At 41.8% G+C, this 13550-nt stretch overlaps 1 protein-coding gene across 1 annotated transcript; it reads left to right on the forward strand.

The window, feature by feature from the left end:
* The first annotated feature begins 3445 nt into the window (after nucleotides 1-3445).
* On the forward strand, nucleotides 3446-4984 carry LOC125389207 (germ cell-less protein-like 1). The gene has a single exon (XM_048417675.3). The coding sequence runs from the start codon at nucleotides 3446-3448 to the stop codon at nucleotides 4982-4984; it is 1539 nt and encodes a 512-aa protein (XP_048273632.2).
* Nucleotides 4985-13550: the final 8566 nt, after the last annotated feature.

The raw sequence follows: 13550 nt of genomic DNA on the forward strand, positions 1-13550 counted from the left end.
AATCCATAGATCATCTTGCTGAGGGAGCAAAAAGGATAAACAAACTGATAGAAAGGTACAAATCATAGTTTTCTGTTTTTCTGAGAAAAATTTCCGCGGAGGATGAGTTTTTAGCAACTGATGTCTCTGGCAGTTCTGAAACAAAAATAAAGTTATATTTTGAAACAAAAAAACCTCTCTTCCATAAGGCTGGGTGTGCCTTCTTTAAGAGTATGATCTATGTCTCACAGATTGAATTATTCAATGAGGAGAGTTCACAAGTGGTTACCAATTAAATATATAACTTTGAGGACAATGTTGGAATGGCAGAAAGATCCCTGAAGTTTATATCTAAAGGAACTTCGATTTAAATACTCATTGCACAAATTATGGCCTATGCCATGTTGGAAAGGTTACTTGATCACTCTGTGTCTCATTTTTTCTCATTTTGAATGAGGGTATTAGAATGAACACCTGATATCATGTTTGTGAAGGCTGAATGAAAAAGAAAAACACACAGACAACTTTAGTATATTGGTGCTATTTAAAAAATCATAGATTATACTAGAGGAGAACCTTCCCAAGGAAAGACATTGAGTTTTAAGTCATGGCTAGAGTGACATTATACTGAGGTATTAAATTTTACCCAAATAGCTACTAATTTAGGGTAGAATATTCTTTGAAAATTCATCATATCATACCTGATCAGGCAACATTGGAGGAAACATTAAATGATTTAACAACTGGAAATTGTTAGATTTAGAGACATGTAACTTTTATGTTAGATTTAGAAACATATTACTATAATGCATCTAATAACACATATGTTATACTTAGTGATATATGACTATATACATATACATACACACATACACAGACACACACATATATATGTTAGAGATATATGACTTCAGAACTACTGGGGGAAATAGATACTTAATCAGTTGAACCCATTAAAAAATAACACATTAATTCCCATTTGTGCTTCCCAAATATGCATAAATGACCATCCAGTGGAGCATGGTCAAGCTACAAGAGACCACACCCATAAAGAAAACCAATTCTTATTCCAACCCTCCCCCAAAAGAAGAGGAAGTCTAGAAGAAGGTGGGAAGTAGAGGTTGGATCCAGAGAAGTTATGGAAGTGAGACATATGATTAAAACACATTGTATACATATATAAAATCATCAAAGAATTAACAAAATTATTATATCAATAAAAAGCAATACTAGAGTCTAAAAATACCAAAATAGCATCTAAAAGTACTTATAAAACCGTATGAATACACTGGAATTGTACTTTGAGGAAGATTTGTAACAGAAGTTTATTTCAGAAAATAAAGAAATAATTCAAATTTATAGACACAGCAAGCAAATTATGAAACTAGAATGACAAAATACATGTAAGAAAGTGAAATTCAAGGGTACTTATTAAAATCACATAAGGACAACTGAATACATATACAGGTCAAATGAATATCCATAAATATCATCATGGTGGAGAGCATGGTAACACGTAGGCAGACATGGTATAGGAGAAGTAGCTGAGTGTCCTATATCCTGCAGGTAATGGGAAGTAGACTGTGACACTAGGTGGTACCCTAAGCATATGAAACTGCAAAGCCCACCCCCACAGTGACACACTTCCTCCAACAAAGTCATACCCACTCTAACAAAGTCACAACTCCTAATAGTGCCACTCCCTGTGAGATTATGGGGGCCACTTACATTCAAACTATCACAAATGACAGAAATCAACTTGGAGTAGGAAAGGGTTTATTTTATCTTACAATTCTCAGGCCATACTCCATTACTGAAGGAGACAGGATAGGAACACAAGGCAGAAACCTGAAAGAAGCAGAAATGAAGCAGAAACCCCTGAAGCCCCTTGCCTTCTGGATTACTCACCAGGCTCACATTTAGTTCATTCATTACCTTTCTTATACTTTCCAGGACCACCTGCCCAAGGGTAGCATTGCCCAGAGTGGGCTAGGACCTCCGACATCTACCATTACTAAAGAAAATGCCCACAGACTTGACAATAGGCCCATCAAATGGAGGCATTTTCTCAAATGATGTTCATTCTTCCCAGATGACCCTGGTTTATATAAGGATGATTAAATTCTAAACAACTAACTTCGTATTTCAATTATTTTATTCTATTTCCATATTTATTTTTATTCTCAATTGGTTATGGCAATCAACCCCAGGACCTTGTGCATACTAAGCAAATGTTCTTCTATTGAGCTACATCACCAGTCTTTTATTCACTTATTCTTTTAAAACTTGCTAGGCCAGTATCACCAAAGCAATTTGTAATAGTTATGTGATAAATACATCTCAAAAGAAGAAGGACATTTTCAGATATTCAAAACGCACTGCACTTTTACTGATTGCATGCATCCTATGTTTTTCATCTTATTACCCTGCTTCTTGGCCTTACACCAAGTTTGACAATTGAATTTTGCCAAAATATGCAGTCAAGTAATTATTTTTGGATTCTAACCTGGGTGTTTAACCATATCATTGTGGAATATTTAAACTAAATTTTCACCTGCAGTGTAGAAGGGTTCACTTCCAAGGACTATTTATGTACTAATTTAGTAATCCCTGTCATTCTTTAGGGTAAATTCAGTACATCTGTCTATGGGGGGGATGCTATCTATGTTCAGTGTACCAAGGAGAGACAAAGCTCCCTCTGTCTAGGCTGTATCTCCACATTATCTAAGCTATGAAACCGTTAGAAAACACCACAGCAGAGGTTTGCTTTTGAAACATAGCCCCTCACTAGATTACTAACTTGTAAAGTCCAGACTTTAATTTACCCAAGAGATCTAAATTTTGACTAGTTGATCTTAGTAATACCTTAAGATTATGTCTAATATTTACTGCTTAGGTTTCTGGGAAAAAATGTTTGCATGATCTGCAAACAGAAGGTTTTGATTCACACTGAGACGATTTTAAAATGTTGTATAGCTGGAAACATTATTTTAATAAATTAGTTTTAAAACATCACAGGATATAGAAAATAGCTTCACTATCTGTGCCGATGATGCATTTGTAGAACTTACTTAGGTATGTGAAGTTGTTTGAAGGACAAAAATGGGAGCAAGATGCAATTCCTGATAAAGTAATTATCATTCAAACTTTTAGATGAATAATTCTACTTTTGTTTAATGAACATAAAACGAGAGGTCTGCGTGAAAAGATATGTCTGTGAGACTGGCCTGAGAGCAGAAAGTTTTGGAGGGAATTGCAATGTGTAGTCCTCCAAGGTAGGGGGCGAAAGTCTCCAACTGACTTGATAGTATTGCTGAGTGGCTCATCTTGGCGGCCATTTTGATGTTGTCGCTGTTCAGCCGCTTGCTGTTTAGCCGCCTGTTCAGCCGCCTTCTGGCTTGAGGTATCGGGTTTTTTTTTTGACCTCTACATCTGATGAGGTAGTTTTCACCCTTCAGGCAAAGCCATGGGTGCTGTAAAGAGTCTATTTTGGTTCAGAGGAAATCATCCCGCAGAAGAACCTCAGGCTGCTAGAGATGGAGAGGCTGCTGAAGCTCAAGCGGCCCCTGCTCAGGAAGAGCCGGAAGGTGAAGCAGGTGAGGCATCAGGAGTTGGCACTAGTCAGGTAGGCCACAAGCGGAAGGCCAGCCCAGAAGGACACCCGGCAAAAGTCCCCCGGAAAAAAATGGCCCAGGCCGAGTCCAGAGCCATTGATGAGTCACTTTTCCTGAGGGATGAGAACAGTGACGTAAAGATCTGTGCTTTTGAGGAGGAGTGGTGCTTGCACAGGGCCTACCTATGCCGGTCTGGGTACTTTGCTAGCATGTTCAGCGGCGCCTGGCTAGAGACAAACATGAATACAATAGAGATGCTGATGCCCGACAAGAATATTGACCGTGAGTCTTTCCATAAGACTTTGGGCTACTTATACACTAATAGCATAACAATTCCTCCCTACCGAGTCATTGCCTACTTGGCCACAGCCAGTATGCTGCAGTTGGATGAGATAATTCAGCAGTGTGAGGAGATAATGAAGGTCTCAGTCAATGTTGATACTGTGTGTAGTTTTTACTACAATGCTGAGAATTACGGAGTTGTGAGCATCAGATACATTTGCCACCAGTGGTTCTTAGACAACCTGATGATCCGGCAAAACAGCGAACTATTGCGAGGTATCGGTCTGGATCTTATGAAAGAACTCATTGCTTCTTCAGATCTCTTGGTGATTGGTGTGGAGATAGATGTATACACTACACTGAAAAAGTGGATGTTCCTGCACCTGGAACCCACATGGTCAGGATCCCAAGGAGCACTGTTGACTGCAGCTGACTTGTACTTTGACGAGTACAAAAACAATTCAGATGGTACCCCTTTTCTGGAAACTGATCAGGGGAGAGCCTTTGGGCCAGTGTTCCAGCAACTAAGGCTCTCTTACATCATCTGTGACCTGCTTTCAGCACGTATTATTGAACAAGATGCACTGATCCCTGCAATATGGTTGACCCCAGTATACAAAGAGCAATGGCTAACACTTATTCGGGCAGAGCAGTCCAGGGAACTTGGGCCAGCAGAGATCTACATGTCTGAAATTCGTGGAAGCAGCATGCGGTGTGGAGGCCAACTTCACGCGGATGAGCCATACAGCTGGACCTGGTCTGGCTTCAACTTTGGCTGGGACTTGGTAGTGTGCTACACCAACAGGCGCATTGTATTCCGGCGCAGTGCACTGAACAAATCCTGTGGCCTTAGTGTCAGCTTACTCTGGCAGAGAAGAGTTATCTTTCGTCTGCGTGTGATCTCATTGGATAGGACTGGAAAAGCTGTTTTACGGAAGGACACTGGCTATCATATTCTTTGCCTGAGAAGGCATCAAGAATTAGAAGTGGTCGACCTAGAAGGCCAAGAGTTAACTTTCCCCATGTATGTGGCATGTAACTTCCTGTACATTCCTGAAGAGAGTGGCCCTAGCCAGAGTGGGGAATTAAGCAGAAGTCCAAGAAAATGAGAAGCTACTCCGTGAGCTCAAGGGTTGGCAACATCCTGAAGATTCCATCTGCCTCTGTGACACTAACCAGACTTGATCATCACGGACGATTCACTTTGTGTTTCTGTTGAAGACAGCCCAGAAAGTTTGAGACTATCTCGGAATTAAGCTCTAGCTACAAACAACAAGCCTCACTTCATATTTCAAATGAAACTGTGAGCCCCTTTCTAGTTTCCAGGCCTCTATTTACACTTACTCCTACACTGAGACAAATATCCAACAGTTAGAAGCTGTGAGTCACATATGAGAGTGATGTTTATCTTTATGAGACTTTATGAGACTTGTGTTAATGTGTTCATTTTTAGTTTTGTCAGTTTTACTGAAAAGTTTATAATTTTATTTCATAAAATAGGAAAATAAAAATTCATTGTGCCTTATCTGTTTATCTATTGGTAGACATTGATTGGTTGATCTCATTTACTCACTGTGTTGGGAAAAAAGCAAAAACATAGATGTGGCGGAAGATTGAATTCTTTGGATATATTTTCAGGAGTATTGTAGCTGGGCCATATGGTAAGGGAGGGGTGTTATGAAAGTAATAAGCGGAAGGGAGGAGGCAAAAGAGTGCAGGGAAGGGATGAGCTCAAGAGATGAGAGGAGTGAGAAAAGGTAGAAGAAACCAAAGCTAAATATATAAGAGAATGCCTGTCAGATTTTTATGCTAAATCAATAATTTTTAATTAAAAATATATAAAATGAAGATATGGAGAAAATAGTCTGGAGTGGACAAATCATGTTTATAAGGCTGACAGATAGCTAGGGGCTGGGAAGGGCCTGGATGTTAAAGTGGACTTTGAAATGTGTAGCATTTCATATACTTGTGATACTGAGGGAGACGGGAGTCCACCGTAAACTTTGATATGCGGATGGGTGCCACAAGTAGCCATATGTCTCTTCTGCTAGAGGTAAGAGAAATGACTCCTTTTGGCTGATGGGAACTTGTAATAATGACTTTTATCAACCCACCATTTTCACTATAGTCCAGTTTGAGCTCATTTCAAAATATTGACAGTCTGAGACCTGTATTAGACCTACATATTGACTGCCTGAAACCTAACATTCCAGCCTTTTGTTGATGACAAAAATCTGTAATTTCTGACAGAATCAACACTACGGTAGGGTTATCATAGTACGGGTTCAGAAAGGTTGGAATATTGGTCAAAAGCCTGGACTTGGGAGCAGTCATTTGAAACATCTCACATCAGCTGAACTGATTTACAACAGTGTTCAGCAAGTCCAAAGCTTGCAGATTCTACAAGACCACCTGGGGCTGGTGAGTGGCAGGCCATTTCGGAGTAGTTTTTATGACCTGGATGGTGTGTTGTGTGATATTTTCATTGTATTTTGACAAAGTGTGCTTGGAGTCAGAGGGCAGAGCCAGTCACTAGCGACCATAGAGTTTGGAGAACTGTAGAGAGAGGACAGGAAGTAGTAAAGCGAGGTTGAGGCAGGACAACCTCTTTGGATAGAGGAACGGAAGAAGCTGCTCCCCTGCTTCTCTGATCTTTCAGATTTTTACCCCAATACCTGACTCCCAATTTTTATTGCTAAAGATTAAATAGATTAACACTTAACCTGATATCCAGCTTTTAGGGTGAAGGGCATGGTTGATTGGTAGTTAGAATTAACCAGACTAGCTTAATATAAAATATTTAGCTTTAATAAACAGAAGAAAGAGAACTTACAAAACCAGGGTTCCATTGATCCAGAAGCACAGGGAACAAAAGAGGCAGAGGTTAGGGCACCTGGATTTTTATCTATTTTCTTTGGCCCCAGGGGGACACACCCTAAACAGAATGTGATTGGCTGAGCTTCCCCATTATCTCCCCCTTTTATCTAAACAAGATCAAATCAAACCCAATGCAACTATATACAGTAGGAACAGATATCAAATATAAAATTATAAACAACAAACAATATTAGGCAGGAGACATATAACATAAGTTTTATTAAGCATTTTATTTCAAGGAGTCTAAATAATGTATTGAAATTGAGTTTAGCTAAATCATGAGGAGGGTAATTACAATTATCTAATCTTCAACTCCATCAAAGATCTGAGAAGGAAATAATATTACTTAAGCAGCCAGGAAGTACAAACGAGAAACTTTCGAAATGCGCAACAAATGACAGAGACAACTGACTACCTGGAAAATCACCCAAAATCTCATTTGTAAGGTTGAGGCAACCAACTTTGGCTAAGGCCTAACATAACTGACATGCCATTTTCAAAGGCAAGGAACTTTTTAGAACTATCTTATTCTGTCTTGGCAGGATAAGACAATCCTGTTTTTATCCATTTATGGATACTCTGTCAGTGGTCAAGGTATGGGCTTTTCTTTGTCCAAAGGCCAGTTCTGCCAAGAAGAAGACTAGCTCCAGGTGGAGTGTCTTTGGTGTTCAGCGTTCTCTCGGGAGTAGAGCGGTGTTGCCAGGAGTGATTGTGTCTCACTAGCACAGAATGCTAGGTTAGATTAAAGGCCATTTTCTATAGCTCCTCAAAGAGGTTGAAGATTATACCATCTATACTAAATATAATCTCTGTATCTAAAGAACCTGATTAGCCTAAATATAAATATGACAAACATATATGACTATTGATTTATAATTCTCGATACCTATCTAACTTGAAGACTAAGAGAATAAACAACTGTGCAATAAATGAGGACAATGACCTCCAAATGCAAATAATGTATATCTTTACATAAATAATATATAAGTATCTTAATCAGAGGTAGAAATGTACATTGCAATATGGTAAATATATGTGTATATATATCAATACAATATATATCAATGCATAACAAATGTTTTAAACAGAGGTAGAAGGGCAGGTATACACAAACTAGTCACTTGCCAGTGGCTTCGCAGTCACTAGCATGAGCTGGATCTGCATGCGGGAACTGTACCCACTGGAGTTGTCCCACCACTGGCTAGGTTTTCCTTTTTGTCCCCAAGCCCTCTGAGTAAGTCAGGGATTTTTCTGTTGCACTTTCTCTACAGCAATCTCCACAGGCATGTAGGCTCCAAACGCCACCAGATTTAGCCCCTCATCACCAGCTCTGCCTTCATGCATCTCCTGTCACACCTGCTTCTTCTGCATGATCCCCTGTGTGTTTTTCAGACAGCTCACTCTCCCTATGGGTTGCAGGCTTCCTCTAGACCCAGTCCTCAAGCTGCTGTCACACTAGATAGCTTGTCTTGATACTTGCTCAGGCTTCTACTGTTGTTGCAACTGCCACACGCTCTCAGCTCATGTCTACAAGCTAGCAGTTGCAGCTGTCCTCAGCCAGGCTGTGCACTGCCTGTGTACTCTGCTCAGATGTGTTACACAACAGTAACCTGTCTCATAATTCCCCAGCAGCAGCAACAGATTTGGTGAAACAATTGGGAATTCTTAAAGGAAGAATTAGTTAAAAAAAAACAAGAGAGAGATTTTTCCATGTTAAAAAATGGGAAACACTGTTAAGATGGAGGGAGTTAAGTCTCTGTATGATTATACAATGGATGTTTTAAAAGTGGGACAATTAAATGAGCAGATAATTAACTTAGATGGGGTTTATGTGATGCCAATTATAAACATTATCAGTTTGAGAATTCTTGTTTTATCCCTAAAGAAGTTGGTTGACGTGAGTGCCAAGATATAGGCCTTAGAAAAAGTTATTAGAGGAAATACTGCTGTTTTGACTGATAAGTTACAAGCCTTAGAAAAACGTACTAAAACAGATAATAGAGAAATTCAAAGACAGAGTAATTAAAAGGAAAACCAACCTTCAATAACATTATAAAACTAGGAACAGCCCAAGGTTATCAAACCAAAAGTTGGTTCTGGGTTAAAAGCATGAATACTCTTTCCTCTGTTCAGAGATAATTTCATTACAATGAGTAGCACTTTTAAATCTATATTTAGAAAACAACCAAAGGAAAGTTAAGATTTTGAACCTGTAACTAGAATAATTGTAATCAGTGTTTTATCAAGGCCAGATGTTGTAGAATATTCCTTTACTCTGTTTGAAGATGTGTCACTGTGATTGATCTAATAAAAAGCTAAATGTCCAATAGCTAGGCAGTAGGTAAAACAGGGACTTCTGAAGAGAGAGCGAGCACTGGGAAAAGGAAAGACAGAATCACTAACCACATGGACAGGAAGCAGGATAGGAAATATAGAATAAAAGTGTAACATAAGGGCGGCTGACTTGTTTGTGTTTTTCTGTCCTGCCCAGTACCCCAGCTGTTTAGTCCCAGAGAAAAATCATACTGAGATCTCTATAAGTTATAAAGCTGATTGGCCCATTAGGTCAGGCTACTTATTAGCTAACTCTCACATCTTGATTGACCCATTTTTCTGATCTATGTTAGCAATGTGACTCAGTACCTTTTTCAGTGGGGCAGATCACATCCTGCTGCTTCGGTGATCTGGGCAGGAGTGGGAAGAATAAATTTCTTCCTCCCCAGAATTCTCCTGCTCTCCTTGCATCATTTCCACTTCCTGTCTGGTCTCCCCGCCTACACCTCCTGCCTGGCCAATCAGCATTTATTTAAAACATGATTGACAGAATACAGACAATTCTCCCGCATAGAGGTAACTGAGCCACATAAAAGAACATAGATTTAAAACTATGGGTTAATTTAAGTTATAAGAACTAGTTAGGAATAAGCCTAATCTAAGAGTGAGCTTATATAATTAATAATAATTCTCCATGTCATTTTTGTGAGCAGTCCTAAGAAAAATCCATCTACAGTTAGATTAACAGCCTATCAGAACTCTACTAATTAATATGTTAAGATTCTGAACTTTGAAGTCTTAACATTGTATGTATCATCGTTGAGTCTCTTTTTTCACATACCTAAAATCCCTTTACAATTTGCATTAGTAACCATTAAATCATCACTTTAGACCTGTACAACTTCCATAAACTTCACCTTTAAAAATTTATTTTGGTCTAGAAACATGCAGTCCACCTTGAGCTTATTTCTAGACATACAGTCAGCCTGACCTAACATTTTTCCTTTTGGCCTATATCCAGGTCTATCTTAGTTTATCTTTGTAGTTAACTCATCTGTCTCCTTCTTAGTCTGTTTTTGACACTGTATAGACTGAGGACATGAGCATTCCATGGTATGGGAAAATTTTTTATTGTAGATATGAGGGAGAGAACAGTCACAGGCATCAGGAGGAGTCAAGAGAAGAGAGAAAAAGTAGTGGGAACAGCAAGAGTGGGAACAGAGCATAGTGAGCTGGGTTATAGGAAGAATGAGTAGCTGCAGGGAGTTAAGGGCCAGGAGACTGGCTTGGAGTCTTTGAGATGTGTAACAAGTACTTGGGAGTAGGGTACTGAGGGAGCCCAGAGGCTTTCATGGACCTTGATAGCTGATAGGCACCACAGGTATGTTCATTAGAGAACGCCTTTGCCAGAGATAAGGGAAATGACTCCTTTTGGTAGACAGGAACTAGCATCACAAGTTCCTGAGGAATGCTAGCTTTCATCTAACCACCAGAAGATTTTCTGTAGTCCAGTTTGAGCTCTTTTCTGCATATTTGAGCTAACTTTTGGAGTTTGGAGAACTGGAGTTTTCTTTGGACCTGACAGGTAATTCCTCTCTCTGTGTTACTATTTCCATTTTCACATTTCTGGCCATTTCCTTGGTGTGTGTGTGTGTGTGTGTGTGTGTGTGTGTGTGTGTGTGCGTGCGTGCGCACGCATGCATGCTTGCCTGCTTGCTTGTCTCTGTGTCACCCATCTGCCTCTTGTGACAGGAAAAGGAATACAAATTTATAACATGCATAAGAAATGGAAGTATTAGACTCTTGTCTATCTTCTATGATCTCTGTGACTGCTTCTAGGTCATGCTGTACAGAGAACACAGCTGGTGGACTGAGGCATTCAGTAGTGAGGATGTCCACAGGGACTTTTGCCTTTTGAGTACATTCGATTTATTCATACAAACATTCCTTCTAATATCACCCTATTATAAAGGTTACTGCAATCTTATGTAAACAGGCATCTCACCTAGTGAACAGGTAGAAACAGCCAGTCAGGCAGGAAATACTGCAGGTTTTACCTGCAGAATGTTCTCTGATAAGAGCACCAAGAAACAAGCTCAACCAGTATCCAAAGGGAGGTCCTTCAGCTGTAGCGGGCCAAAGGAAGGCACAGATGAAAGTCCCACAAGGTCCTTTGTCCCGCGCTACCGTCTCGCCAGCAAGAACCACGCGGTACACATAGGATCCTTCTGCAGTAAAGCTTTATGTCTCTTGGGAGCTAGAGCATAAGCCACATGGCGGAGACCCAGATAAGATGGAACCCATCCCTTATAAAGGAAACAGACCCCGCTCTGGACGTGCCATTCTTGGATTGGTCAACTGCTCCCAGTCCCAGGTGAAACCTTGGGAGTAGTGGAAAATACCAACACATGTGAGCTTTCTAGCTCACCTGGTGGTACAGCGCCATCTACGGTGGAGAGTGTGGTTGCGGCCCTCTACATCTCCCCCTAATTTTACTTCTTTGCAGAAAGGCAACTCCCTAGGAAGGTAAAGATAGAGGTCGCACTTCCCAAAATGAAAACATTAAAATGGGCTTACACGGAATCTGTCCCTAGGCTCATGACACCTGGAACCTATCCGGCCTGCCCTCTGCCAATTTTCTGGGAAAGGGAATATATGGCAGGAAACCCTTAAGCAGAGCGACTTATCTCTCAGAGAGGGTCATTCTCTGTGCGATGCTCTTAAGCTCGACAACCTTCAGGGCTAGCTAAGCCAAGCACTCCACCCTGTGCAATGGACCACAGTCCTAGGGGTGCAGGAGCTGGTTGGCTTAAACCTTACTGCTTTAACATAGATAACCACACATCAGTAGAGGCCCCCTGTTCTAGGGCAGCCAGCGCTGAGCAAAAACCACTTTATCCCTATGGCTTTGGGATTTGAGTCAGCAGACCATCCAGAGGAGAAACACTAATCCATAGCATAGGACTGTTCCAAAACATTTCCACCCCCACCCACTCTTTGAAGTAGGGGATGAAGGACACGATCCAGGACTGGAATTCTTCGGCCAAGCTTATGTCCACTCGCATGGAGTTGATTGTCACGATGGACCATCTCAAGGAGGACAGCAAATCATCAAAATTCTTCTGCAAGATACAAAGACAATTCTCGGGACAAGTTAGCCACTTTTATAAAGTTCTCATATGGTACACTGGTCACACAAAAGGCTGGAGTTTTCCATACATAGCCCAATTGGGCAAGCTGCCATAAGCTATCCACCTGTTCTTTATTTTACCTCTAATAGATGTATCTATGGTAGCCTGTTGATCCAGGGCTATAGCCACTGTGGTAGATAACTGATTGAGGGTCTTTGTTTTTTATGATATAGGCCGTGCTGTCCCAGTGGCGCCTAGGAAAAACCCAGGCCCTGTTTGTTGATATTAGGTTTAAGATTTATTGGCTCCCGTACTCCTTGTCGGTACGGTGGCCTCGGGTTCCAGAGCCCGCCCGCCATCCAAGGGCTGTGTGCGTGTGCGGCCCTGGGCCTGCTCGCTGCGCGACTCCCCGTGTCCCGCTGTGCGGCTCCGCCTGTCCCAGGCCAGGAAGTGGCGGCTCCACCCCCAGGTGCCCCAGCCTTTTCCGCGGGGCTAGCCTAGTCCTCCACGGCGGCTGTGTTGGTGGGGGAGTGTGGCGGGAGCCGACACTCAGACCGTGGCGGCACAGGCCGGCAACATCTCAAGGTCCGCGCCAGAGCCGCTGCGGCTCAAGGGGCCAATGGGAGAGGCGGCGAACAGGGCCGCTTCCCTACTAGCAAACACTCAACACCTGTGCCATAGCAAAAGCAGCTGTAAACAAACTCTCACAGACCCAGCCAACGACCCAATCACTTTAAAAATCTAAGGGCTTTTTGCATCTACCTCCCTGTGGATCCTGAAACATTAGATTTAAAACCAAATAGTTGTAAGCTGCCATGTGGTCACTGGGGAATTGAACTCACGACCCTTGGAAGAGCAGGCAGCATTCTTAACCCCTATGCTATCTCTTCAGTTCCTTATTCAGATGGAAAATCTCTCGGGCTAGTAGCCAGCATTGTTCGCCCCGCCCGTTGCCCCAGGCCATTGGTCCGCCTTTGTTACCTAGGATCAGCACAGCTCAGCTCAGCCAAGCAGAACAGAAGCCACTCCAGACTCAGAGCCCCTCACAGTTTCAGGCACATTGCAAGCCTTCTGACCTGGCAGCTTGTGGCACCGTTCTCATTCTCGGTACTGCTGTGATACCCTCCAGGCCAGGCACCAACTGAGCCGGCACAACGTGCTCCCCACCATAGCCACAGAGCAAAGCTCCGCTCCAGCCGCCCTCCAGCCCCAGCTGCACCCACTCCGAGCCCAAACCGGTGCACGGAGCAAAGCTGAACTCAGAGAAGCAGGCTTGAAAGGACCTCATTTAATCTTTAAGGGAATTTGGGCATCGTTTAGTCTCTTTGGCTGCTTCCTGCTGTTATTGGGCCGCTGAATTTTAGGGGTATACATTACAACATTTCAGGAGGTC

Source organism: Myodes glareolus, chromosome X (genome assembly GCF_982192425.1).
Source record: "Myodes glareolus chromosome X, mMyoGla1.1, whole genome shotgun sequence".
NCBI lineage: Eukaryota > Metazoa > Chordata > Mammalia > Rodentia > Cricetidae > Myodes > Myodes glareolus.